The following is a 25288-nucleotide window of genomic DNA, read 5'->3' on the forward strand; positions in this document are numbered from 1 at the left end:
TTGAGGAAATAGACTAAAATGTTACTAAAAGACTGACGAAAAATGCAGGATAGTATGTCTCTCCTAAAAAAATACAAAAATCATTTACTAAAACTGTTTTTTTTTGAAAAGTGGTCTAAACGTCAAAATTTTTAAAAACCAGTAGTGGGAATCGATTCTCCAGACAATTTTACATAAAAGTCTCCGTATTGACCATTGTCCTATGTCCAATCCTTGGGAAGATACAGCAGCTTTAAAAATAAAAATGTTGAAAAAACGGGATTTTTGGTGATTTTTGACAATTTCTATATGACAGACTTGGTTTTTCAGTCTCGTAAATATTTTTAACGGAAAGCTCGTCCAATTTCCCATAAGTTTGCCTTTATATATTTTTTTCAGTGTGGTAGAAACCAGGATAGTAAATTTGATTACGTAAATATAAAAACGATATAAATAATGGTCAATATGAAGACTTTATGTAAAATTATCTGGGAAATCGATTCCCACTGCCGGTTTTTAAAAATTTTGACGTTTAGACCACTTTTCAAAAAAACAGTTTTAGTAAATGATTTTTGTATTTTTTTAGGAGAGACATACCATCCTGCATTTTTCGTCAGTCTTTTGGTAACATCTTAGGGTATTTCTTCAAAAAATTTGAGCGAAAAAAAATCGTGACATCACCTTCAAATTTAACTTTTAAACTTAAAAATTGAAAAATGACATAAAAGTGGTGTGTATTTTTGTTTCAGTGTATTTTTATCAGAAAGCCCGTCCAATTTTCTACAAGTTTGTCTTTGACCACTTTTTGATACGATGCAACGGCTTCGAGATACAGTAATTTTTAAATTGCAAAATACTAAAATATTTAAATATCTTACGCCCTTCTCAAATGTTATTCTCGAGTACTATTGGCTCCATATACACAAAAATGACTTATATAGGCCTAGGATAACATGTCTACAAAGTTTCATTGAAATCGGAGAGGGTCGGGTACAAAAGTACCAGGAAAAATCCTGATTTGAGCTGGAATTGCTCTATAAATTAATGAGATCATAAAACAAACAAAAATGTTAGCACAAAAAAAATAATTATATTAATTTAAATTTTAAAAATATTGATACAAACACTATCACAAAATGCCTAAACCATTATTTCAGTTGTGCTACTTTCAAAAAGTTAAAAATATCATTGAACTTATGAATACATTCTTTTATTTCAAATTTTACGTTAAGATATTTTGTATGAAAATCGGACCATTAGTTGCGAAGATATCGACATTAGAAAATGGTGGGTTGTTTGGGTGAGACTTAGAAAACTACAATTTTCCCGTTTCTTTTTCTTTAAGCCGATGTATCTCAGCAACCAGAGGTCCAATTTTCAATGTCTCTTAGACAATTTTATAGCAAATTTTCTGAACTTAAAAAAAAATATTTTTAGAAATGGTCACGATCTTCACTTAAAAAAAAACAAAAAACTGCAAATATTTCGCTAAAATTAAACTTTCGGTGGCTATATCTTGAAAACAGAGCCCTTCATCAAAAAATCTGTGAAGTACTTTTCGATTGGAAATTCAATTTTACATAAAAAAATATTAAATCAAATTTGTTTTTGCATTAAATTTCGATTTTTTTTTCCAAAAATCACTATTTTTTCACCATGTTTCTCTATGGCTCAAAAGTTGCGGGTTTCTGTCCTCTAAAACATATCAAAAGTTCTCGAAAATCAAAAAATACGTAAAAGTTGATTAAAAATCTGCAAAAAAAAACATGTACCTATTTCATCCTCAATAGTCCTCATCAATACCTACAACTTTGCCGAAGACACCAAATTGATCAGAAATTCACTCAAAAGTTACCGCTGTTTAAATATTTACATACCATTTTTGTATAGACAGCAGCCAAAATTGTATGGAGACTTGTATAGGTGCTCAAAAATAATCATACAAAACACGAATGTATTTTTTTTTTTAATTTTTTTTAATTAATCTGTGTAAAATATGGGACAAAAGAACTCAATACAATTCAAATATAACAAATTAAGAAATAGTGCGTCCATCCCGGGAATTCCCGGGACAAAATTCCCGGGATTTTTCCATAACCGGGAATTCCCGAATCCCGGGATTTTTTTTCTTTTTTATCCCGGGAATTCCCGAAATAAAAAAAATCAAATTTTGGTCTGAAAATTCAGATTTAGTTGTAGAATAGATGAACAGTTGAATAATAAGTAATCGATAATAATTATAAAGCATTAAAATTTGTATGTGTCATATATCAGCATTAATTCGGCTTATTAAGGAAAATTGTCAAAATTTTAGTTTACTGATTCGCAAAAAAAGTCAGCGCTTTAAATATTTTCTTTTTTATTCAATAAAATTAAAAAAAAGACTGGGTTTACATAAACGTACATATATTTAGGATCTAAAATTTGAAAAAATATCATATTTGATTATTTTTCATCAAACATCGCCATCTTGGGCAAATCAGGACAAAAGTAACGAATTAATACAGCTGTTCAAGCCATTTTTTGCATAGTGTTTTGATTTTTTTTTTATTCATTTCGGTTAAAACAGGAACAGAACAAAAAAAATGGTCTGATTTCCAAATGTTTTGCCCTTAAATCTGCTGTATCTATTCAAAACCTCGATTTTTCCCACTTGGCTGTAGTGACTAAAATATAATTTTTAAAATATGTGCACATAAAATTCTTAACTTACCTGAAATTTTACATTGACTAGTACCAATTTATTTGTTGTTGTTTCTTGTTATTTTTTAACATTTTCAAAAAGATGTTTTATGCTTTTCTAATCATGTCATATAAAAAATATATAAATATGAGAGACTTTTTTAGCTTCAATCATAAAACCATTTTTTTAGGCTATCAAAAAACAGCTTTTCTTGTTTTGATTGAAATGTAGATTATCGCATATTAATGGTATTGAGTTATTCTATGATTTTAAGCTTGAAAACATAACAAATATAATAAGAAACATAGATTTTATGACTGTTCTAAAAATTTCCCGGGATTCCGGGAATTCCCGGGATTCAAAAAATATTTTTCCCGTTTCCCGGGAATTTCAAATCCCGGGAAAATTGGACGCCCTATTAAAATATAACAAATTAAGAAAACGTGAAAACGCAAAAAAATAAAAAGCGACAGTAAAAACATGAAAAAATAAGAAAGGCAAAATGTAATGGTATGAGCTGGTAGAATAGGCCAAATACTATCAAATACTACCAAAAAACAAACATAAACTAAACAGGATAAATGCAAATTAAAATACTGAAAATAAATTTGGAAAACCATAAAACAAGAGAACGTAAGCTTTTTGTAAAACAAAAGCTACTCAAAATTACCTCCTGAATACGGGAAAAATAGAAAATATCAAAAATAAATCTATGTTAGAAAGAAAATAAAAAAAGCAATTTTAGAACACACAAGGAGCAATAAATTTATTCTCAGAAGAAACACACTCACTCTTTAAAAATAACTCCAATTTAATTTTTCAAGACCCTCAAATCAATTCTTAAAATTAAATATGTTTATTTGATAATTTAATGATTTTTTTTTTTTATAAATTTTATGTTAAGGTGAAACCGGACGACAGTTTTAAGACAACTTCTGGTCAATTATAATCAATTTCTGAACTCGACAGATTGCTTGCTATCGACCTATTAAGGCCGTTGCAAATAATTTTTGAAGTTTATGACCCTCGGCTCTGACCAAAGTCGAGGGCAAAAAAATAAAATAATATAAAAATTGAAATTTCAAGCTTGAAGGTTTCAACATTTGGATGAAAAAAGTGTTTCAAAATGCTTTTTTTTTTTGACAAAAAAAAACTTTTCGTGGGATTGTACATTGATATTTCATGAAAATTTTAAATGTTTTCAAAGGAGTTCAAACATGATGAAAATGCATTTTAACTGGTTTTCAGTTAATTAAACTTTAAATTTCATTAAAATTTTGAAGTTTTTCGAAAAAAAAAATTTTTGCCCCCTGATTATTCAGGCCAACTTTGAAGGGGTGGGCGACATAAACTTTGAAAAATATTTGCCACGGCCTTATTGCCAGCAAAAAAAAAAACTTTCAAAGTAACTCAACTTTTCTTGAATTTGCTTAAAAAACTCATTACGGTCAATACGGCTGTGCCTTCCCGTTTCACCTTTAAAAAAGACATAAACTTGCAAACAAAGAGTTTAAACAATCATAAAAAATCATAAGAAACCATCCAATTACGATTGTTGGACTGGTGTGAAATGCATTTTTAAATATGTTATCCATCCAAATCTTAAAACCTTTAAATTTAAATTTTCAGTCATTATAAAACTGCTGAAAAGTTAGAAAAATAAGTGATGCTTAGTTTATAACTAATTTATAACAATAAATTAAAATTAAATAACAATTAAAAAAGTACAAAAAACATATTACGGAAGAAACAACAACAAAAAGTAAGAAGCAAAAACCTCGTAATAAACTTAAACGTGAGATTTTGCAATCATCTCTTTCTGACATTTGCTTTATAAAGGTAAAAATCATTTCTCAAAAAAAACACAACAATAAATACCTACATAAGTCCTTGGGCCGCACCAGCCATTTATCTGCCATTTTTCTGTCTCAGGAAATGAATAATCCCAAACAAACGAACAAAAAACCTTCCTTCCCAGTATACACTCTAAATGCAATCCAATCTTCTTTTTTTTTTTTGTTGGTCCAAAAACACACAAACACAGCCGCAGCTTACTAGCTCATAACTCACTTTTCTTCTCTGAGAGAGAGAGAGAGCAAAACAACCAAAACAAAGCCACCCAAACCAAAACTGACACGTCGAAACTTCATTTAAATTTGCACCAGTTTTTTCATCTTCTTTTTGTTAATTTTTTTTGCTCTCGCCCAACTGACCACTAATTTATCACTAAACCATTATTTTCGCAGCGTCGCGAATATTTTTTCCATCTTTTTTTTTGCACTTTACATTTTTTACTGCTTGCCTCTGTTGAGCTAAGCGAAAAGCTTTTGTTCTTGCGCCTTCTGCTGGCAACACTGTTTTTTTAAAAGGGGGAAAGGGAGAGAAAAAGAATAATGTTTTTTTCTATGCGTTGATTTTACTGACTCACTTAAGGATTATGCTTGATGCTTTAAAAGATGCTTTAAAACTTTCAGAGGGACCCTCAAGAAGTTCAATGAAAAGTAAACCGAAACGTCAAAAAATAAAATCAGCGGAAAAAAGCAACACGCGATTCCATTGGAATTTCTCCGATAACTAATGTTACCTTTTTCCTGTGAAACGCGGATAAAATCATTATTCGTTCTCCAACAAAAGATAAGCAATTCCTAATCTGAGGTTGGCGGTATCTGCGAGATGATAACATCTGATAACTGGCACCGGCAATGGTACTTTGCGTAAACTAATGGCACCGGAGTGAAACAAAACGATAAGAAAGTAGCACATTGTGGACGCGAAACTTATTTGTCTTCAAGATAAATCCACTCGCTACAATTGTCTTGAAATATCATTAAAAAATATCTTCAATTGTCTCCAATTGTCTTCAAATGTCTTCGATTGTCTTCAATTGTCTTTAATTGTCTTCAACTGATTTTATTTGTCCGCAACTGTCTTCAATTGTCTCCAATTCTTTTCAATTTTCTTCCATTTTCTTCAATTGTCTTCGATTGTCTTCGATTGTCTCTAATTGTCTTCACTTGTCTTTAATTGTCTTCAATTGTCTTCAATTGTATTCAATTGTCTTCAATTGTCTTCAATTGTCTTCATTTGTCTTCAATTGTCTTCAATATTCTTCAATTGTCTTCAATATTCTTCAATTGTCTTCAGTTGTCCTCATTTATCAATTAGTTTATTAAGTCTATTTAGTCAATTAAGTAATTTTGACAATTGTGACAATTTCGACAATTTTGACAATTTTGACAATTTTGACAATTTTGACAATTTTGACAATTTTGAAAATTTTTACAATTTTGTCAATTTTGACAATTTTGACAATTTTGTCAATTTTGACAATTTTGACAATTTTGATAATTTTGACAATTTTGACAATTTTGACAATTTTGACAATTTTGACAATTTTGACAATTTTGACAATTCTGACAATTTTGACAATTTTGACAATTTTGACAATTTTGACAATTTTGACAATTTTGACAATTTTGACAATTTTGACAATTTTGACAATTTTGACAATTTTGACAATTTTGACAATTTTGACAATTTTGACAATTTTGACAATTTTGACAATTTTGACAATTTTGACAATTTGGACAATTTTTACAATTTTGACAATTTTGACAATTTTGACAATTTTGACAATTTTGACAATTTTGACAATTTTGACAATTTTGACAATTTTGTCAATTTTGTCAATTGTCAATTTTGTCAATTTTGTCAATTTTGTCAATTTTGTCAATTTTGTCAATTTTGTCAATTTTGACAATTTTGACAATTTTGACAATTTTGACAATTTTGACAATTTTGACAATTTTGACAATTTTGACAATTTTGACAATTTTGACAATTTTGACAATTTTGACAATTTTGACAATTTTGACAATTTTGACAATTTTGACAATTTTGACAATTTTGACAATTTTGACAATTTTGACAATTTTGACAATTTTGACAATTTTGACAATTTTGACAATTTTGACAATTTTGACAATTTTGACAATTTTGACAATTTTGACAATTTTGACAATTTTGACAATTTTGACAATTTTGACAATTTTGGAAATTTTGACAATTTTGACAATTTTGAAAATTTTGACAATTTTGACAATTTTGACAATTTTGACAATTTTGACAATTTTGACAATTTTGACAATTTTGACAATTTTGACAATTTTGACAATTTTGACAATTTTGACAATTTTGACAATTTTGACAATTTTGACAATTTTGTCAATTTTGATAATTTTGACAATTTTGACAATTTTGACAATTTTGACAATTTTGACAATTTTGACAATTTTGACAATTTTGACAATTTTGACAATTTTGACAATTTTAACAATTTGGACAATTTTGACAATTTTGACAATTTTGACAATTTGGACAATTTGGACAATTTTGACAATTTTGACAATTTTGTCAATTTTGTCAATTTTGTCAATTTTGTCAATTTTGTCAATTTTGTCAATTTTGTCAATTTTGTCAATTTTGTCAATTTTGTCAATTTTGTCAATTTTGTCAATTTTGTCAATTTTGTCAATTTTGTCAATTTTGTCAGTTTTGTCAATTTTGTCAATTTTGTCAATTTTGTCAATTTTGTCAATTTTGTCAATTTTGTCAATTTTGTCAATTTTGACAATTTTGACAATTTTGACAGAAGCATAAGCTGAAATCTCAATTTGAGGACGCAATTTTCTTAATCCATTTCACAACCAAAATGAGCTCACGTCACTTTGACATCGAATCCCCTTGGTCACAACTAAAACAGCAAAAACCCTTTAGAACAACGTCAACCAACAAAAAAAAAGAGATCACATCCGCCCCACAAAACTCTTCCGGTAAAGCGCTCACCCAAAAGCATCATCATCCATCCCCATTTATATCATCGGATTATCATTTCACTCCGTGCTCTTTTCACTTTTTTTTTGTTTTGTAGCATCCTTATTTATTATTCTGCAACGAAAACTAAAACCAGAGAGCAACACCAGCAACTCAAAAGGGACACATCTGCGGGCTTCAATTGCAGTGAAGAGCGGTGTTGATGGCGGACAACAACAAAGTGATGGGATTACACAACTCAACCTTTTTATTTTTGCATTTATTTGCGAGTCGCTTTTGCAAGCCGGAAACGGAAATAGTTTTGCTTTCTGTCAGTCCTTTGAGGATCTAGTTGCATAACTGGTTTGTTGAATTTCAGTAAAGAAAAATGATTTTGAATTAGCCTTGGACTTGGACTTGGACTTGGACTTGGACTTGGACTTGGACTTGGACTTGGACTTGGACTTGGACTTGGACTTGGACTTGGACTTGGACTTGGACTTGGACTTGGACTTGGACTTGGACTTGGACTTGGACTTGGACTTGGACTTGGACTTGGACTTGGACTTGGACTTGGACTTGGACTTGGACTTGGACTTGGACTTGGACTTGGACTTGGACTTGGACTTGGACTTGGACTTGGACTTGGACTTGGACTTGGACTTGAACTTGGACTTGGACTTGGACTTGGACTTGGACTTGGACTTGGACTTGGACTTGGACTTGGACTTAATTTGACATTTCAAATCTTGACTTCACGTTGCACTGCAAAAAAAAATATTTTTAATCTTTAATTACCAAAAATGGATGTTCTACATCATTTTCTCCAAACAAAAAGCAATCCCAAACCTGTCACCGAGACGCTAAATTAGATAACATGCCGCGGAAAAAGAGAGCTTATCACCTGGGGTTTCCTCCGGCAAACTAGTTGGCTCGTCTGACCGGAAACGACCCCGGGACAACAATTCAAACTTGTGCCATGTGGGCCACGTAATCCCCCATCAAGGACCAGTTTCCCGCCCCCTTTTCAGTGTTTTGTCAGAATCATTCGCTCAATTTTTTGTCGTGTTCTTTCAGAGTTTTTTTTTTATTTTTAGACTTTTCATCCAGTGCCACCATTATCATCGTCATCTGGATTTAGTTTCATCTTTTTTTTTTTTTGCTTCTTATTTTTAGAAAGTTGAGCCATTTTCTAGCATGGACGTCACCATCATCGTGTGCTGGACGTCAACGGCGATGGCGTCGTTCGTTATTTATTCATGGCGATTGTTTGACAGACTGTTTTCCGGCCAAACAAGGTTTTTTCCCCCGTAGAGTAGTGGATGATGCTGCTTTCGTAACATCCGCTCTCGGAGGAAAGGATAAGCCCCCCGGATAGGAACAGCCCGCTTAGTTGGGAGTTTTTTTTGGTGTTGTTTTTTTAGTGTTGGCGTAGGATAACGATTATAAATTACAGTTAATAATAATACAGTTAAAGTTGAAAAAGAAATCAATAAAAAAAACTTTAAAAATTTCATTCAAAACGTTGAATAAATTTAACAAATTTCCACAAACTCAACTAAACTTTAAAAAAATACACAGAAATTTTAAAAAATGCGAAAAGTATTTTAAAAAAATTATTTTCTAAAAATTTCAAAATTCAAAACATCACAAAAAATAGTATTTATAATTTTGAGAAATTAAAACTTTTGAGAAATTCAAGAAAATGAGAAAAAAAATATAAGCTCAAAAAATTGGGGAATAAAAAAAGAAAAAATCAACAATTCACGGTTAGGAAATACACAAAAATCACAAATTTCAAGACATTCAACAATTTCAAGATATTTATGAAAAAAAAATATAAAGCAATCAAAACTTAAAAATAAAAAAAAGCAACAATTAAATTTACAAAATTATCAAAATTTCTTAAATTTACAAAGTTTACAAAATTGACAAAATTTACAATTTTTACAAAATTTGGTAAATGCACGAAAAAATAATTCAAAAACTTAAAAAAAAATCAATAAAAAAAAATTACTAAGTTTAATTCAAAAAGTTAACTAAATTTAACAAAATTCCACAAACTCAAAACTTTAAAAAAATATACAGAAATTTTAAAAATTCGAAATAAGTATTTTTAAAAATTTTAATATTCTAAAAATTTCAAAATTAAAATAATTACAAAAATTTTTTATTTACAATTTTGAGAAATTAAAACTTTTGAGAAATTCAAGAAAATGAGAAATAAAAAAATTATAAGATCAAAAAAATTGAAGAATAAAAACAAAATCAACAATTCACGGTTAAGAAATACACAAAAATCACAAATTTCAAGACATTCAACAAAAAAAATACAAAGCAGCAAAATAGCAACAATTAAGTTTACAAAATTATCAAAATTTCTCAAATTTACAAAGTTTACAAAATTGACAAAATTTAAAATTTTTACAAAATTTGATAAATGCACGAAAAAATAATTCAAAAATTAAAAAAAAATCAAAGAGAAATCAAACAAGAAAAAAAAATCAGAATTATTTTGGTAATTCAAAAGAATTATTAAATTATTCAGGAAATTCAAAGAAATCTATAATTTAAAGAAAAAAAAAACTAATAAAAAAGTAAATTCAAAAAAAAATCCGTTTAACTCAAGAAATTCAACGATTTCAAGGAATTCTACTTTTCCGAGAAATTCAATATTTTCCAGAAATTTAAGAAAATCTAAAATGTCAAGTAATTTAGGAAATAAAAAACGATTTTTTTTAATTTTTCAAAATGTAAGGAACTACAAAATTCAAGTAAATCTTATTTAAAATAAAAAATCAAGAAATAAAAAAATGATCAAATTAATAGAATTGAAAAATTCTAGAAATTAGGAAACTTCGAGCAATTTAAGAAATTCAAGAAATAAGTAAAATTTGAGCAATTCAAGAAAATATAAAACACCTACATTCAACAATTTCAAGAAATAAAAACATGAATTTGAAAAAGAATAAGTAAAATCCAAAATTCAGAAAAATTTAAAAAAAATAAGCAAATGAAGAAATTTATAAAAAATAATCAGAAATTCAAAACAAATCAACAATTCAAAATATTTCAAAATAAAAAAATCGCTAATTATTTTTTTTTATATTTAGAAAATTCAAGAAATTTAAAAAAAATCTGAGATTTAATAAAATCCAAAATTCAGAAAAATTTAAGAAAATGAAGACATTTATGAAAAAATAATCAGAAAGTCAAAAACAAACCATAATTCAAGAATTTTCAAAATTAAAAAAAAATCAAAAATTTAAAAATGTTGAGATGTTTAGAAAATTAAACAAAATAAACATGAAATACAATAAAACCACTTGATTAAAAAGTTCAAGAAATTCATTAAATTTGAGAGAATTTTAGATTTAAGAGAGTTATGATGGAATATAAATTAAAGAAATTAATCAAAAAATAAAAAAAAATCAAGAAATTCATAATATGTACGATGTTCAAGAAAAGATTAAAATATTTTAAAAACTCAACGAAATCGTAAAATTTAAAGAAATTCACAAAAAATTAGAAATTCTGAAATTCAAGTTAACCAAAAATGTGACAAAATAAAAAAAAATATTGAGAACTGGAGAGTGTTGAAAACAAATATAGGAACTAGAAAAACTCAAACAATAAAAGAAATCTAAATTGACCAATCTCTAGAAATTTTAAAAAATATATAAATAATTTTAAAAAATATTCTTTTTAGGAAGTCTCAAAATTTAAGAAAATGAAGAAATTCATTTGACAAAATTCAAAAATCAAGAATTTAAGAACTTTGAGGATTTCAAAAAGAATCACAAATTGAAAAGTTTTGTAATATTCAGGAAATTGAAGAAATTAAAAAAAACGAAACAAATTTAACATGTTTATGAAATGCACGAAAATAACAAAAAAAAAGGTGTTCAAGAAGTACAAGAAATTCAAAAGATTTAAAAAAAATTAGGAGGCATTAAAAATTATAGAAATTAATTAAATTCAAAAGAATCAAGCATTTGTTAAATTAAAGAAATTTAAGATATTTGAAAAGTATTGTTAAAATAGGATTTTTTAAAAAATCTATCAAATTTTAAGAATTGAAGAAATTCAGTAAGTTTAAGAAATTGAAAAAATTAAAAAAAAATCAAGAAGTTCAGGAAATAATAGAAATTAATAGAAATTCAAGGAATGCAAGAAATCCAAGAAATTTAAGAATTATAATCACGAAATCCAAAGAAATTTAAGGAATTTTTGAAATTAAAGAAAATCAAGAAGTTTAAGAAATTAAAAAATGTGCAAAAAAGAATACTAAAAGATTGAGCACTACAGAAATAAAAATCAAGAAAATTTTAAGATTTTCTGAGTTTAGAATGTTAAAATATACGGATTTAAATGCAGCCTTAAAACAATATTTATTAAGAAAACAAAATATTTAAAAAAAAAACTAAACATTGAATGAAAACACTTTTCAAGAAGCATAGTTCTACGTCAACTCTCCCTTCCAAAAACGCATCATCCTCCCCGATGTTATCCAACGCCGCCGCGCAAGGACAGATTTTTTTTCCATCTCCCCCCAGAACCCTTACCGTGTATGACAAGCTCCGAGTCGCGATTCACCTCGTACAGCCGGATGGCCTCGTCCAGCTCCAGGTCCGACTGGATCGTACAGGGATCGTTCTCCTCGTCGACCCACTTCATGGTGAAATCCTGCAAAAAAAAACCCACCGCGAAAAGCCAATAAGTCAACAATTTGTCAATCGCCAAATTCTTTCGTTCGATGAAACCGACCTGCTCCTGGCCGAACCGGCAAATCTCGCGAATCTCCCGGCACAGCCCGTCGTACGTGATGGCCTCGTCGATGTAGGTGATCATCACCTCGCCGCTGTAGGCGATTTTCACCTTAATCTCGTTGCCGGCGCCACCACCGCCGCCGCTGTTGTTGCTCTCGTTCGCGATTTGGATCGGCATGATGACGGAGTGGAGTGGACGGGCAGCGTTTCAATTAGCAATTTCTACCGAGGCTTGTTATTCGATTTTGAACACAGACTTTTTTTTTCTTCCACGAGTGATGCGGTGAGAATTTTAGAACACTTTTAGCGAAAGGCGGCAAACACGCACTCTGAAAATGAAGGAAAGAGAAAAATTAAGAACTACCTACTAAGCAAAGCAAATTGTCAAAATTGTCAAAATTGTCAAAATTGTCAAAATTGTCAAAATTGTCAAAATTGTCAAAATTGTCAAAATTGTCAAAATTGTCAAAATTGTCAAAATTGTCAAAATTGTCAAAATTGTCAAAATTGTCAAAATTGTCAAAATTGTCAAAATTGTCAAAATTGTCAAAATTGTCAAAATTGTCAAAATTGGCAAAATTGTCAAAATTGTCAAAATTGTCAAAATTGTCAAAATTGTCAAAATTGTCAAAATTGTCAAAATTGTCAAAATTGTCAAAATTGTCAAAATTGTCAAAATTGTCAAAATTGTCAAAATTGTCAAAATTGTCAAAATTGTCAAAATTGACAAAATTGTCAAAATTGTCAAAATTGTCAAAATTGTCAAAATTGTCAAAATTGTCAAAATTGTCAAAATTGTCAAAATTGTCAAAATTGTCAAAATTGTCAAAATTGGCAAAATTGGCAAAATTGTCAAAATTGTCAAAATTGTTTTATGTTTTATGTTTTATGTTTTATGTTTTATGTTTTATGTTTTATGTTTTATGTTTTATGTTTTATGTTTTATGTTTTATGTTTTATGTTTTATGTTTTATGTTTTATGTTTTATGTTTTATGTTTATGTTTATGTTTTATGTTTTATGTTTTATGTTTTATGTTTTATGTTTTATGTTTTATGTTTTATGTCTTTATGTTTTATGTTTTATGTTTTATGTTTTATGTTTATGTTTTATGTTTTATGTTTTATGTTTTATGTTTTATGTTTTATGTTTTATGTTTTATGTTTTATGTTTTATGTTTTATGTTTTATGTTTATGTTTTATGTTTTATGTTTTATGTTTTATGTTTATGTCTTTATGTTTTATGTTTATGTTTATGTTTATGTCTTATGTTTTATGTTTATGTTTTATGTCTTTATGTTTTATGTTTATGTTTATGTTTTATGTTTTATGTTTTATGTTTTATGTTGTTTATGTTTTATGTTTTATGTTTTATGTTTTATGTTTTATGTTTTATGTTTTATGTTTATGTTTTATGTTTTATGTTTTATGTTTTATGTTTATGTTTTATGTTTATGTCTTATGTTTTATGTTTTATGTTTATGTTTTATGTCTTATGTCTTATGTTTTATGTATGTTTTATGTTTTATGTTTTGTTTATGTTTTATGTTTTATGTTTATGTCTTATGTTTTATGTTTTATGTTTTATGTTTATGTCTTATGTTTATGTTTTATGTTTTATGTCTTATGTTTTATGTTTTATGTTTTATGTCTTATGTTTTATGTTTTATGTTTATGTTTTATGTTTTATGTCTTTATGTTTTATGTTTATGTTTTATGTTTTATGTTTTATGTTTTATGTTTATGTTTTATGTTTTGTTTTAGTTTTTAGTTTTAGTTTTTAGTTTTTAGTTTTAGTTTTTAGTTTTTAGTTTTAGTTTTTAGTTTTTAGTTTTAGTTTTAGTTTTAGTTTTTAGTTTTAGTTTTTAGTTTTAGTTTTTAGTTTTAGTTTTTAGTTTTAGTTTTTAGTTTTTAGTTTTAGTTTTTAGTTTTAGTTTTTAGTTTTTAGTTTTTAGTTTTAGTTTTAGTTTTTAGTTTTAGTTTTTAGTTTTTAGTTTTTAGTTTTTAGTTTTAGTTTTTAGTTTTAGTTTTAGTTTTAGTTTTAGTTTTAGTTTTAGTTTTAGTTTTTAGTTTTAGTTTTTAGTTTTTAGTTTTAGTTTTTAGTTTTTAGTTTTTAGTTTTTAGTTTTAGTTTTTAGTTTTTAGTTTTTAGTTTTTAGTTTTAGTTTTAGTTTTTAGTTTTAGTTTTAGTTTTTAGTTTTAGTTTTTAGTTTTAGTTTTTAGTTTTTAGTTTTTAGTTTTTAGTTTTTAGTTTTTAGTTTTTAGTTTTAGTTTTTAGTTTTAGTTTTTAGTTTTTAGTTTTTAGTTTTAGTTTTTAGTTTTTAGTTTTTAGTTTTTAGTTTTTAGTTTTAGTTTTTAGTTTTTAGTTTTTAGTTTTTAGTTTTAGTTTTTAGTTTTAGTTTTTAGTTTTTAGTTTTTAGTTTTAGTTTTTAGTTTTAGTTTTTAGTTTTTAGTTTTTAGTTTTTAGTTTTAGTTTTTAGTTTTAGTTTTTAGTTTTTAGTTTTTAGTTTTTAGTTTTTAGTTTTTAGTTTTTAGTTTTTAGTTTTTAGTTTTTAGTTTTTAGTTTTTAGTTTTTAGTTTTTAGTTTTTAGTTTTTAGTTTTTAGTTTTTAGTTTTTAGCCGAATCGTGTGAATATTGCATTTTAAGGTAAAAAGGTTTTGCCAATCAACCGTAAAAGACATGTGAATACTGCTCCTAATTACAACAAGCTCGAGGAAATAAAAAAAGGAGGGTACCAAAACCCATCAACTGCTCCTCAAACAAGGTTGTGCAAGCATGTTATAAATTATGTACTAGCAGCGATACCGATACTACAGCAGGCAAACCCTTTTCGTCAGCGCGTATTCTCAACCAGTCGGGAAGAGACGTTACGACGACGACGACGACCCTTAGAATTGCAGCCAGAAGTGGATGTCCAAGTTTTAAAGCAGTACAGAGCTTGCTGGTAGCTATCTGATTTTATGCTTCCATGCCAAATAAGGGGAGTGCGGTCAATTTTATCGTTTTTATTTTAAAAATTTGTTTGATTTTAAAGTCGTTGCTTTTCAATTCAATCTTTTGATGTTTTGTTAAATTTTTCTACAAATTAGTTAAGTTTCTTTAAAAGCGATTCATTCGACGACTTAGTCGTCGATTGCCTTCGATGCATCATTCTTTTCCCCCTTCTCTAGCAGCTACTTTTACAGCCAAGTCTAGAACCTGCGTCTGCAGTGTGAGTCATGCAAAATGTTGCGTTCCGTTCCAAACAAGGCCCTCGATTCCGCTAACCTTTCGCCTTATTCTACGCGAAGAAAACCATTCCAAGTCGCGATTTAGCCAAAACAAAAACAAACTCTGCTTCTCACGAATTTCGTGAGGATAGCACGCAAGTAACAGGTGGTTTCCTCACCTTCACGTCGTCGTTCCGGGCTCTCGCTTTGTGTTGATGTTGTTCCTTCCGGAGTCGCGATTTTCTTACTCTTCTTCGACACTTTTTTAGAATAGAATTGCAGCACACCAACAAACGCACAACTTTACACGCATGCAGCCACTCTTTTTGATTGATTCTTCAAGCAAACTTTTTCACTATTTTATTAAAAAGGCACTCGAACTAATTGCACCTTAATCTTCATGCACTTTCACCTTTAAAAAAAAGCAGCCAAACTCAAGGCTCGACCCCGAAAATGTAAACAAAACAAATGCTCCTTCGTCGCGCCACGTTCTGAAATCGGAGCAGGCCCCGGCGGCAAGCAAAAAAAAAAGAACCGTAAACTCGATTCCGATCGAAACAAAATCGCGAGCATAAACAAAGCGGCTTCCAAGTGATTCACGACGGTTGATTCCCCTAATTTATCACGCCGGAAGTCTAACCGCTTAATCACGGCGGCGAAATCGGCGAAAATTAAAACAATGCAAAATTACCGCACCAGGAAAAAAATAACACGAAACTGTCCGCGGAACGCAAAATCCGGAGCCACGGAAAACCAGAAAAACAGCGGAGGGCGGAGTGACGGAATGTTTGACGAATTTTGTTGTTTGCACGTTCGTTCGCACGCAAGACTGTAACTGAAAATCGCACTTTCTGAGTTCGTTTTCGCACCTCGAGGTCGATCGATCCCCATACGATTTTTTCAGTTTTTTGTGTAATCGTAGTCGAACTGAAAAAATCGTATGAAAAAGTGCGAAAGTGAACTCAGCAAAGTGCGATTTTCAGTTACAGTGTGATTTTACACCGCCGACTAGTTTCAACCCTCGAACTGAAATAGGTGTAAAATCCGAACTGCAAAAAGTGTAAAAGTTACACCTTTACTTGTTCAGGGGTCCGAACTGAAAAAGGTGTAACTTGGACTTTCGAGATGATTTGCCCGCTGTCAAATTGGGACTTATTGCATATTTGAAGCTGGTGGCAAGCGTGGGTGTTACGGTAAGTTTAGCTTCGAGTTGCAGAAAAAGGCAAGATTCCACTTTCCCCAACCCTCTTTAGAGTTTTGTGTTTTATCCGATTGGCTGATGCACGAAATGATTTATTTACATTTTTCTATTTACTAGCCCTCAATTGATGTAGATTTCCTTATGAGTGCTGCATTAAACCCAAGGCATTGGGGTTGAGATTGATATCGCGCGCAAACTGCGCACAGTAAAAACAACTTTTTTATTAATTCATATTTAAGTTTTATCATAACTTAAATCCTGAATTACTGGAGTAAAAGTTAAATTACACAGTGTTTAAGTTAAACGTTTCATGAGATAATAGAACAATTTTAAATGAGGTCATCGGCCAAATGTGTTCTTAATGATCCTAACTTTGGTAGTTTATTTTGCACATAAATTGATAAAAAAAATCACGTCATAAACATACACGACCTTATAAACGTAAATTGCCGTTAAATTTTCCATAAAAAAAATCTGTTGCTTTCCAACAAAAAAAAGTCAAAATTGTCAAAATTGAAAAAAAATACAAAATTGACAAAATTGAAAAAAATTACAAAATTGACCAAATTGACAAAAACTGGAGTTTTTTTTTTTGAAAAGGTCCAATAAACAAATTTCAATTTTGCTTTTGGGTGTTTTGAAACCGCATTGAGTCAAATTTATCAAACAAACACCCAAAAGCAAAATTGACAAAATTGGTTTATTGACCTTTCAAAAAACTGACAAAATTGACAAAATTGTCAAAATTGACAAAATTGACAAAATTGACAAAATTGTCAAAATTGACAAAATTGTCAAAATTGTCAAAATTGTCAAAATTGTCAAAATTGTCAAAATTGTCAAAATTGTCAAAATTGTCAAAATTGTCAAAATTGTCAAAATTGTCAAAATTGTCAAAATTGTCAAAATTGTCAAAATTGTCAAAATTGACAAAATTAACAAAATTGACAAAATTGACAAAATTGACAAAATTGACAAAATTGGCAAAATTGACAAAATTGACAAAATTGACAAAATTGACAAAATTGACAAAATTGACAAAATTGACAAAATTGACAAAATTGACAAAATTGACAAAATTGACAAAATTGACAAAATTGACAAAATTGACAAAATTATCTAAATTATCAAAATTGTCAAAATTTTTCAAAATTGTAAAAAAAATGTCAAAATTGTAGAAAATTGACAAAATTGTCAAAATTGTCAAATTGGTAACTCAATTTGGTATTGGTGAGATATGTTTTATGCGCTGATTTTAATATTGATTTTTTATTATTAGCTTATTATAAACTGAATTATAAAATTTCAATTTTATTGCTTGGATCCAAAAATACATATTTTCCAACACTGAATAAAATCAGTAAACATTGGCTTTTGACTTACAAATTTTGTTCAACATGTGAAAAAATGTTTAATTTACAGAGAGCAGGCAAAATTTATAATTAAATATTTAGTTATGCACAACATTTTAGATCAAACTGTCACTGAATTCCTCATTAAATGAATTAAGGGGCATATAAACAGCATTCAAATCTTGATTCAAATCAATAATTAGATGCCAGCAAGCTTTTTTGTGCCCTTTAGTTCTCTTATAAATTGCATTTTGCCCTCGATTTTGCCCATTATGAACATCAGTTGGAAAATAATAAAAGGTCCTAATCTCGGTCCTAATAAAACTAGATTATTGTTAACCTGGCCATGGTCTTCGTTTTCTACATACACGAATGGTATTCCGGATCTATAGGACCCAGAAATGTTTTCGGCTGCCAAATTTCGAAATTGTAACCGATTTTGGATGTCTTGGCCGCAAATGAAAGGCTAGGATGTCTACTTTCTGAACCTGACCGGCAGAACCGGTTTTGGACACCGTGGCCACCGGGAACCTGCTATAACCAAAAAAAGTCTTTTTTGAGGCCCCTACTTTAAGGAACTGTATCTCTGAAACGATTGCACATAGCAGGTTGCTTCCGGTTGCATTTGACAGACAATAACCTGAATTTTAAGCCCCAGAAAAAATAATTGGTCCATAGTGGCCACCGGTTCCGGTAACCCGGAACTTCCGGAAAACTTGATTTTTGCAGTTTTTGACATAAAACCGTCACACGGACCAGTCTCTTGAAACGGATTATTTTGCAAATCATTGCAGAAGGATACTACATACTACCCCTGACTGTTTGGTATCGGTTCTGGCCAACTGTGGCCAATCCGGAACCGGTTCCAGGGTACCACTAAAACGGTTCCAATAATTGTCACGCTAAAAACCCGTCATGTTGCATATCAAACTTCATGAAATTGAAAGTTATGATCATCTGAGGTCATGCCGATGTCTTCTGACCCACCCTGGTGACTCCGGAACCGGTTACCGGTGGCCACTGAGGGACACTATCGGAATATGCAATGAACCCTATCATCCAACGTATCAAACTTCATGAAATTGAAAGTTATGACCATCTGAGGTCATGCTGATGTCCTCTGACCCAACCTGGTCACTCCGGAACCGGCTACCGGTGGCCACTGAGGGACACTATCGGAATATGCAATGAACCCTATCATCCGACGTATCAAACTTCATAAAATTGAAAGTTATGACCATCTGAGGTCATGCCGATGTCCTCTGACCCAACCTGGTCACTCCGGAACCGGTTACCGGTCGCCACTGAGGGACACTATCGGAATAAGCAAAGAACCCTATCATCCGCATATCAAACTTCATGAAATTGAAAGTTATGACCATCTGAAGTCATGCCGATGTCCTCTGACCCAACCTGGTCACTTGGCGGGCACTTCCGGTGGCCACCGGAAGTTCATTTTTGGCCAGAATGTGTGTCTTAATAAGTTACACAAAGTCACAAAATTTCAGATCTCTAGGTGTTTTTGGTCAAAAGTTACAATCACTTTTATAGTGCTACTGGGTCCTATAGACCCGAAGACCATGCCCGGGTTAAGCTTATGGTACGTTCGTTTGATGGCTAGTTCCACACTGAGTGCCGCACTCAGAGCTGTCAAAGTGTTTCTTTGAAGAAACTCGCGCTAGTTCCGCACGAGTATCGCCGCCATCTTGGAACTGAAACTCTAGTGCCGCACTCGATATTTTTTCAGTTTCATGCGAGTTCCACGCACACTGAAAATGTCGTTCGATTGAACCAGAACTGGCACCGACGAGTGCGGCACTCAGTGCCACACCGGCTCTTCAAACGAACGTAACATTAGTGTCATTCGAGGTGTCATTTTTATTGCGGAAATCAACAAAGCAGCATTAAATCAGGGTTAATGATGTATGTTTTAAGAACCAAAGCTGAGCAAACTCGCATGCGCGTGCACAATCATTCTCGGAAACTTTTTGACATTTCAGACGTTTGGCAGAACCTTCAAATTTCCCATTTGGATTTCAACAGTGCAAAATTTCACTCTCAGCCGCGGTTGCAAAATTGTTTCGCTTGCGGAACGGTTTTTTGTTGGTAAATCTGATTTAATTACTTCCTAATTGTTGTATTTAATCTATTTTAATGTAGTGCAAGTGTTCTTGGTAAGTTGGCTATTGTTAAAAAACCTTTTGAACACAATATCAGTTTACATAACCGGTCAATGTACGAGCTGGCAAAACTTCCCATAACAACTCCAGTTACAGTGCCGGTCGTAAAAGTTTGAACAATCGTTTCTAGATTCCTTCAACCGGATAGGCACCGCTCAACTTCATCGCCATGACGTCGATGACGTTTGGCCAGAAGAAGTTCATCCCGACGGCGCCGGAAAAGGGCAGCTTCCCGCTCGATCACGAGGGCCAGTGCAAGAAGCTGATGCTGTACTACATGCGCTGTCTGCGCACCAACAACGACGACAATTCGGCCTGCCGGCAAGAGTGCCGCGCCTATCTGCAGTGCCGCATGGACCACAATCTGATGGCCAAGGAGGAATTTTCGAAGCTCGGGTTCAGTGAGGAGGGTGAAGGAAAGAATAACTAGAAGACTGTTTTGTGAAATTGTGAGAAGAGACTTTTTTGAAAAATAAACAATGACCCACCGGAACGTTCTAATTGGTTGCACCGGAAGTGTGGCCACCATCAAGCTTCCCCTGTTAGTGGGGAAACTCCGCTCAACCATTCCCAACGTGGCCATCAAGGTGATTGTGACCGGGCACGCCGATCACTTCTTCTCCCCGGCGGACATTCCGCCGGACGTTCCAGTGCTGCGCGACCAGGATGAATGGGACAGCTGGCGCGACCGGGGCGATCCCGTGCTGCACATCGAGCTGGGCAAGTGGGCCGACCTGTTTGTGGTGGCGCCCCTGGACGCCAACAGTCTGGCGAAGATGGCCGGTGGGCTGTGTGACAATCTGCTGCTGTGCACTGCCCGGGCCTGGGACTTTGGCAAGCCGTTCTTTTTCGCGCCGGCCATGAACACCCGCATGTGGGACCATCCGGTGACGGGGCAGCACGTGCAGGTGCTGCGGTCCTGGGGTTTGCGGGAAATTCCGTGCGTGGCCAAAACGCTCATGTGCGGGGACACGGGGCAAGGGGCGATGGCCGAGGTGGACACGATCGTGGACAAGGTGGCGGCGTGTTTGGTGGCGATGGAGTGCAGGAGGTAGGTGGAAAAGGGATTTTTTTGTTTTGAGAATAAACATTTTTGTGCATTATTTATAGGAAACTGAACGTAATTTTGAAAGAAAGTCCTTAATTTTTAAACTAAAGTGGAGCAAAACTATTATTTTACTTTTTTTAGTGAAAATAAAATTGTCTGAGCAATAAAATAATTTTTACTTTTTGAGATTTGGCCTAATAATTAAGAAAAATCTTAGAATTCCAAAACTCTAAACACTCTGAAAATTTTCAAAATTTTAAACATTCTGAATATTCTAAGCATTTTAAAAATTCTGAAAATTAAAAAAAATCTAAACATTTGAAAAATTAAGAAATTCTAAGAATTTTAAAAATTTAAAAATCCTAAAAATCTAAAAGTTTTAAAAATCTAAATATTTATATATAAAGGTGAATAAATTTCTTAAAAATCTAAAACATTCAAAATTCTTTAAAATTCAGAAATTTTTTAAAATTTAAAAAATTCAAAATTCTGAAAATTATAAAATTTTAAAAAATCTAAAAATGTAAAAAGATCTAAAAATTTTAAAACATTTGAAAATGAAAATCATCCAACAGTTCTGAAGATTTTTTTCAATTTATAATAATTTCGAAAATCTAAAACAGCGATTCTCAACGGGGGTACCGAGCCTACTTGATTTACATGGCAGGAGGTACCAGCCTAGAAGAAGGTTGAGAATCGCTGATCTAAAAGATTAAATTTTTTTAAATATCGAATTTTAAAATTCCAAATGTAGCGACCCTAAGTCGCTCTCCATAAATATTTCACATAGACTACACATAGAATACAATTATTATATAAAACTTAAAAATGAAAAAAAAATCGAAAATTAATTTTCAAAAAATTAAAAAAGTCAAAATTCAGAAACTTAAAAAAAATGGAAAATTCTATCAGTTCTAAAATTTTTACAAAATTCATAAATTCTAAAACTCAAAAAAACTAAAAATTTAAAAAAGTCTAAAAATTAAACAAAAACAAAAATAAAAAAATAAAATTTAAAAAATTATAATAAAATTTAAAAATAATCTTAAATTGAAAAATTTAACTAAAAACATTCTAAAAATAAAAAGTTCTAAAATTCCAAAGAATTGGTTTTTAATTCTAATTATTCCAAAAATTTAAAAGACTTCATAATTTTAAAAAATTCTAAACATTTCAAAAATTTTGAAAACTTAAAAAAGAAAAATTAAAAGTTCTGAACATTAAAAAAAATAAATAATTCTAAAAAATTAAAAGGTTTTAAAAATTCTAAAGATTTTCAGGGTGGTTACACTTTCGCGATTTTCGTGGTTTTCACGGATTTGGAGCGGATTTAGTCAGCGATGGTGCAGATTTCACGGATTTGAAAAAGCTCGGCGCGGATTTCGCGGATTTGATTTTGGAAAAGTTGTAACCACCCCAAGGTTTTAAAAAATCTTAAAAATTCTAAATATTTTAAATGTTCTAAAAATTTTAAAGATATAAATATCCTAAAAATGTAAAAATTTTAAGTATGTAAAAATTCTAAAAATGTAAAAAATTCAAAAAATAAAAAAAACGAATATTTTTTAAAAATTTAAATTTTTAAAACATATAAATAATTGTAAAAGTTTCAAAAATTCTAAAACTTCTAAAATTAAAAAAAAAAATCTGAAAAAACCTTAAAATTGTAAAAATCCTAAAAATTCTACAAATTCTAAATATTATGAAAATTCTAAAACTTATGAAAATCAAAAAAAAAAAAATCTTAATCCTTTTAAAAATATGAAATTTAAAAAAATTAGAATTTTTAAAAAAAGTTTAAATTTTTCAGAAGTTATAAAAAGATAACATTGTAAACAATAAAAAAATATTCTAATATTTAAATATTTTATTTAAAAAAATACATAAAAATTTAAATCTACAAATAAAAAATTGCGAAATTTCTAATTTTTTAAATCTTTAAATTATAAGATTTAAAATAATTAATTCCCGCGGTCCCAATAGGTCTTTTTGAAAAAAGTACTCCAGACTTGAAATTCTAAAATTCTATAGCTCAAAAAGTTTTAAAACAACATAAATTTATAAATGTCAAAATTAACTTTCTAAAATTAAAAAAAAAAATATTTTGTGATTGTTTTTTTTTTTTATTTTGTGATTGTATAGGCCATTGCAAAATTTCCTTCAAACATTTCTCAGATTTTTTGCACATTTTGAATTTTGAGACCACAGATCGAATTATTTTTTCATAAATTCATAGATTTTTTAAATTGTGTGTAGTACCATAACTTTTCCAATTCTACAATTCTAAATTTAAAAACTCAAAACTTCAAAACTTTTTTAAATTTATTAATTTCAAATTTTGCAAACTTAATTGGTTTCATAAAATTTAGTAACTTAAAAATTCCAACTCTTAAACATTTTTAAATTAATGCTTTTAAACTTCTAAATCAACAATTCTCAAATTTTTATTTTTAAATTTATATAAAAGTCATAATCAATAATTTTAAAAAAATAGCTATTCCATAATTCTTAAATTTTAAAATCAAGTAGTTTCAAAATTCAATAAATTTTAATTATTGGTTTTCTAATATTAAACTGTTTAACACAAGTAGTGGCGGAGACTGGATGTGAATAGTGCAAGACCAAAACTATATTACAAGGGGGAAATAGATAATTATAATTGATTGTACAATTCTTAAGGATTGTACAATTACTAAATCTATTGACCTCTGTCAGTCTCCAGCTGTCTGCCGCGCCCTTTTAGGCTTATAACAGGGTGCGAGCCCTGTTTTTCAGCTTTGTCAGACTTTTTTTTTTCGGAGTTATTGGAGGTTACTGTCGGATGGAGATTCTCTTCCCCTGAGGACACCGTGAGTGATTTTGCTTGTTCGCGTCCAACCATCCCCTTTTGGCCCTTTATACGGCAGTAATTTGAAGATGCTTCCTTTAGGTCTGAGCGACTGTAATTCTAGGCAACCGCTACATAGGTCATCCTTGTGGCCCTGTTGGTTATCACATCAAATCAAATCAAAATAAAAGTTCTGACATTTTTGGTAACGAAAAAAGAACATTGCGTGCTGTACACCGAAGTGAAAAATGCACTTATATTTTTAAATTGGTAAAATTATGCTTAACCTTCCCTTGGTATCAGGGATGGAATAATCGCAAAATAAAATCAATTTTGCTTGCGAGCTTTCTTCACCCGCGAAAGAGAGAGGAGGCAAATCAAGCAAAAGAAAATCGCTCCCGAATTTCGCTAAGAAAATCATTCTGTTGATGATTTTTTGTGAATTTCCTTGTCAGCACCACTTAAAATTCTGTATTTCACTTTGTTTACACACGTTGCCCATCTACACAAAATGTGACAGGTCATTTTTTGACGTGTGACGTTACACTTGCTCAAGATCAAGATGATGATTTTTTAAGATTCTTTTACCGATCTTTCGTGCGAGAGAGGAGAGCCATGCTCCTTTCGGATTTTTTCCTTGATGATCATCCAAAGATTTTCTTTTGATGATGATTATTCCATCGCTGCTTGGTGTTAAAAAAAATCACAGGTAAGGTATTGGGGACCTTTTCGACCCCAAACTTTAGAATATCACCAAAAATCTAGTTTTTGACCAAATCTGGTTCTCATGGTCTCAAATGAAAGCTTTGAATGTCCCATTTCCGAAATCGACCTGGAAACACTTGGAAACCTGGAACGGTCACTGGTCACTGTGGCAAGCAGGAATCTGCTACAACCGAAAAATATATTTTGAGACCCCAACTTTGCCGACCTGTATCTCCGGAAAATTTCAACCAACCAGTCCTATACTTTCACCACAAATATTAATGTCAGAGCCAGTTGACCTACCGGTTCGGGCAATCCGGAACATCCAAAAAGTTCATGTTTTACTGTTTTACACGTATATAGAGAGTGACTGTTATGAAAAATAGGTGCACGGATTTTTTTCTGATTTTTATTTAACCTTTTTGCCCTCCTCACCTCATTGAGGAAAGGCTGTAAAATCACTCGAAAAATGAACTTTTTAGTTAGACCTCCTATACCTACCTTCATTTGTACATATCGACTCA

The 25288-nt window shown here is 30.7% G+C and overlaps 3 protein-coding genes across 4 annotated transcripts in view; 2 read left to right on the forward strand and 1 right to left on the reverse strand.

Moving 5' to 3' along the window:
* LOC6054789 (atypical protein kinase C) overlaps positions 1–16246 on the reverse strand; it is a 352606-nt gene extending 336360 nt beyond the window's left edge. The window contains exons 1-4 of one of the 2 annotated variants that reach the window (XM_038254611.1): positions 16148–16234; positions 15631–15863; positions 12242–12572; positions 12040–12160 (exon numbers count right to left, since the gene is read on the reverse strand). In XM_038254611.1, coding sequence (XP_038110539.1) covers positions 12040–12160; positions 12242–12421 — 301 coding nt within the window. In that variant the 5' untranslated portion in view covers positions 12422–12572; positions 15631–15863; positions 16148–16234. Of the gene's footprint in view, positions 1–12039; positions 12161–12241; positions 12573–15630 lie in introns of both variants that reach the window. The other variant, XM_038254610.1, reaches the window with a different exon arrangement.
* A 3784-nt stretch (positions 16247–20030) lies between these two features.
* LOC6054437 (cytochrome c oxidase assembly protein COX19) lies at positions 20031–21290 on the forward strand. The gene is made up of 2 exons (XM_038257432.1): positions 20031–20178; positions 20315–21290. The coding sequence occupies exon 2, from the start codon at positions 20354–20356 to the stop codon at positions 20612–20614; it is 261 nt and encodes an 86-aa protein (XP_038113360.1). The 5' UTR covers positions 20031–20178; positions 20315–20353; the 3' UTR covers positions 20615–21290.
* Positions 20489–21293, forward strand: LOC6054435 (phosphopantothenoylcysteine decarboxylase). The gene has a single exon (XM_001870315.2). It carries the CDS (start codon positions 20664–20666, stop codon positions 21237–21239), a length of 576 nt encoding a protein of 191 aa, XP_001870350.2. The 5' UTR covers positions 20489–20663; the 3' UTR covers positions 21240–21293.
* Positions 21294–25288: the final 3995 nt, after the last annotated feature.

Source organism: Culex quinquefasciatus, chromosome 2 (genome assembly GCF_015732765.1).
Source record: "Culex quinquefasciatus strain JHB chromosome 2, VPISU_Cqui_1.0_pri_paternal, whole genome shotgun sequence".
Taxonomy (NCBI): domain Eukaryota; kingdom Metazoa; phylum Arthropoda; class Insecta; order Diptera; family Culicidae; genus Culex; species Culex quinquefasciatus.

Bases quoted from the DNA above. Each gene is read 5' to 3' on its own strand.
- LOC6054437 (XM_038257432.1), top strand. From the start codon at position 20,354: ATGACGTCGATGACGTTTGGCCAGAAGAAGTTCATCCCGACGGCGCCG.
- LOC6054435 (XM_001870315.2), top strand. From the start codon at position 20,664: ATGACCCACCGGAACGTTCTAATTGGTTGCACCGGAAGTGTGGCCACC.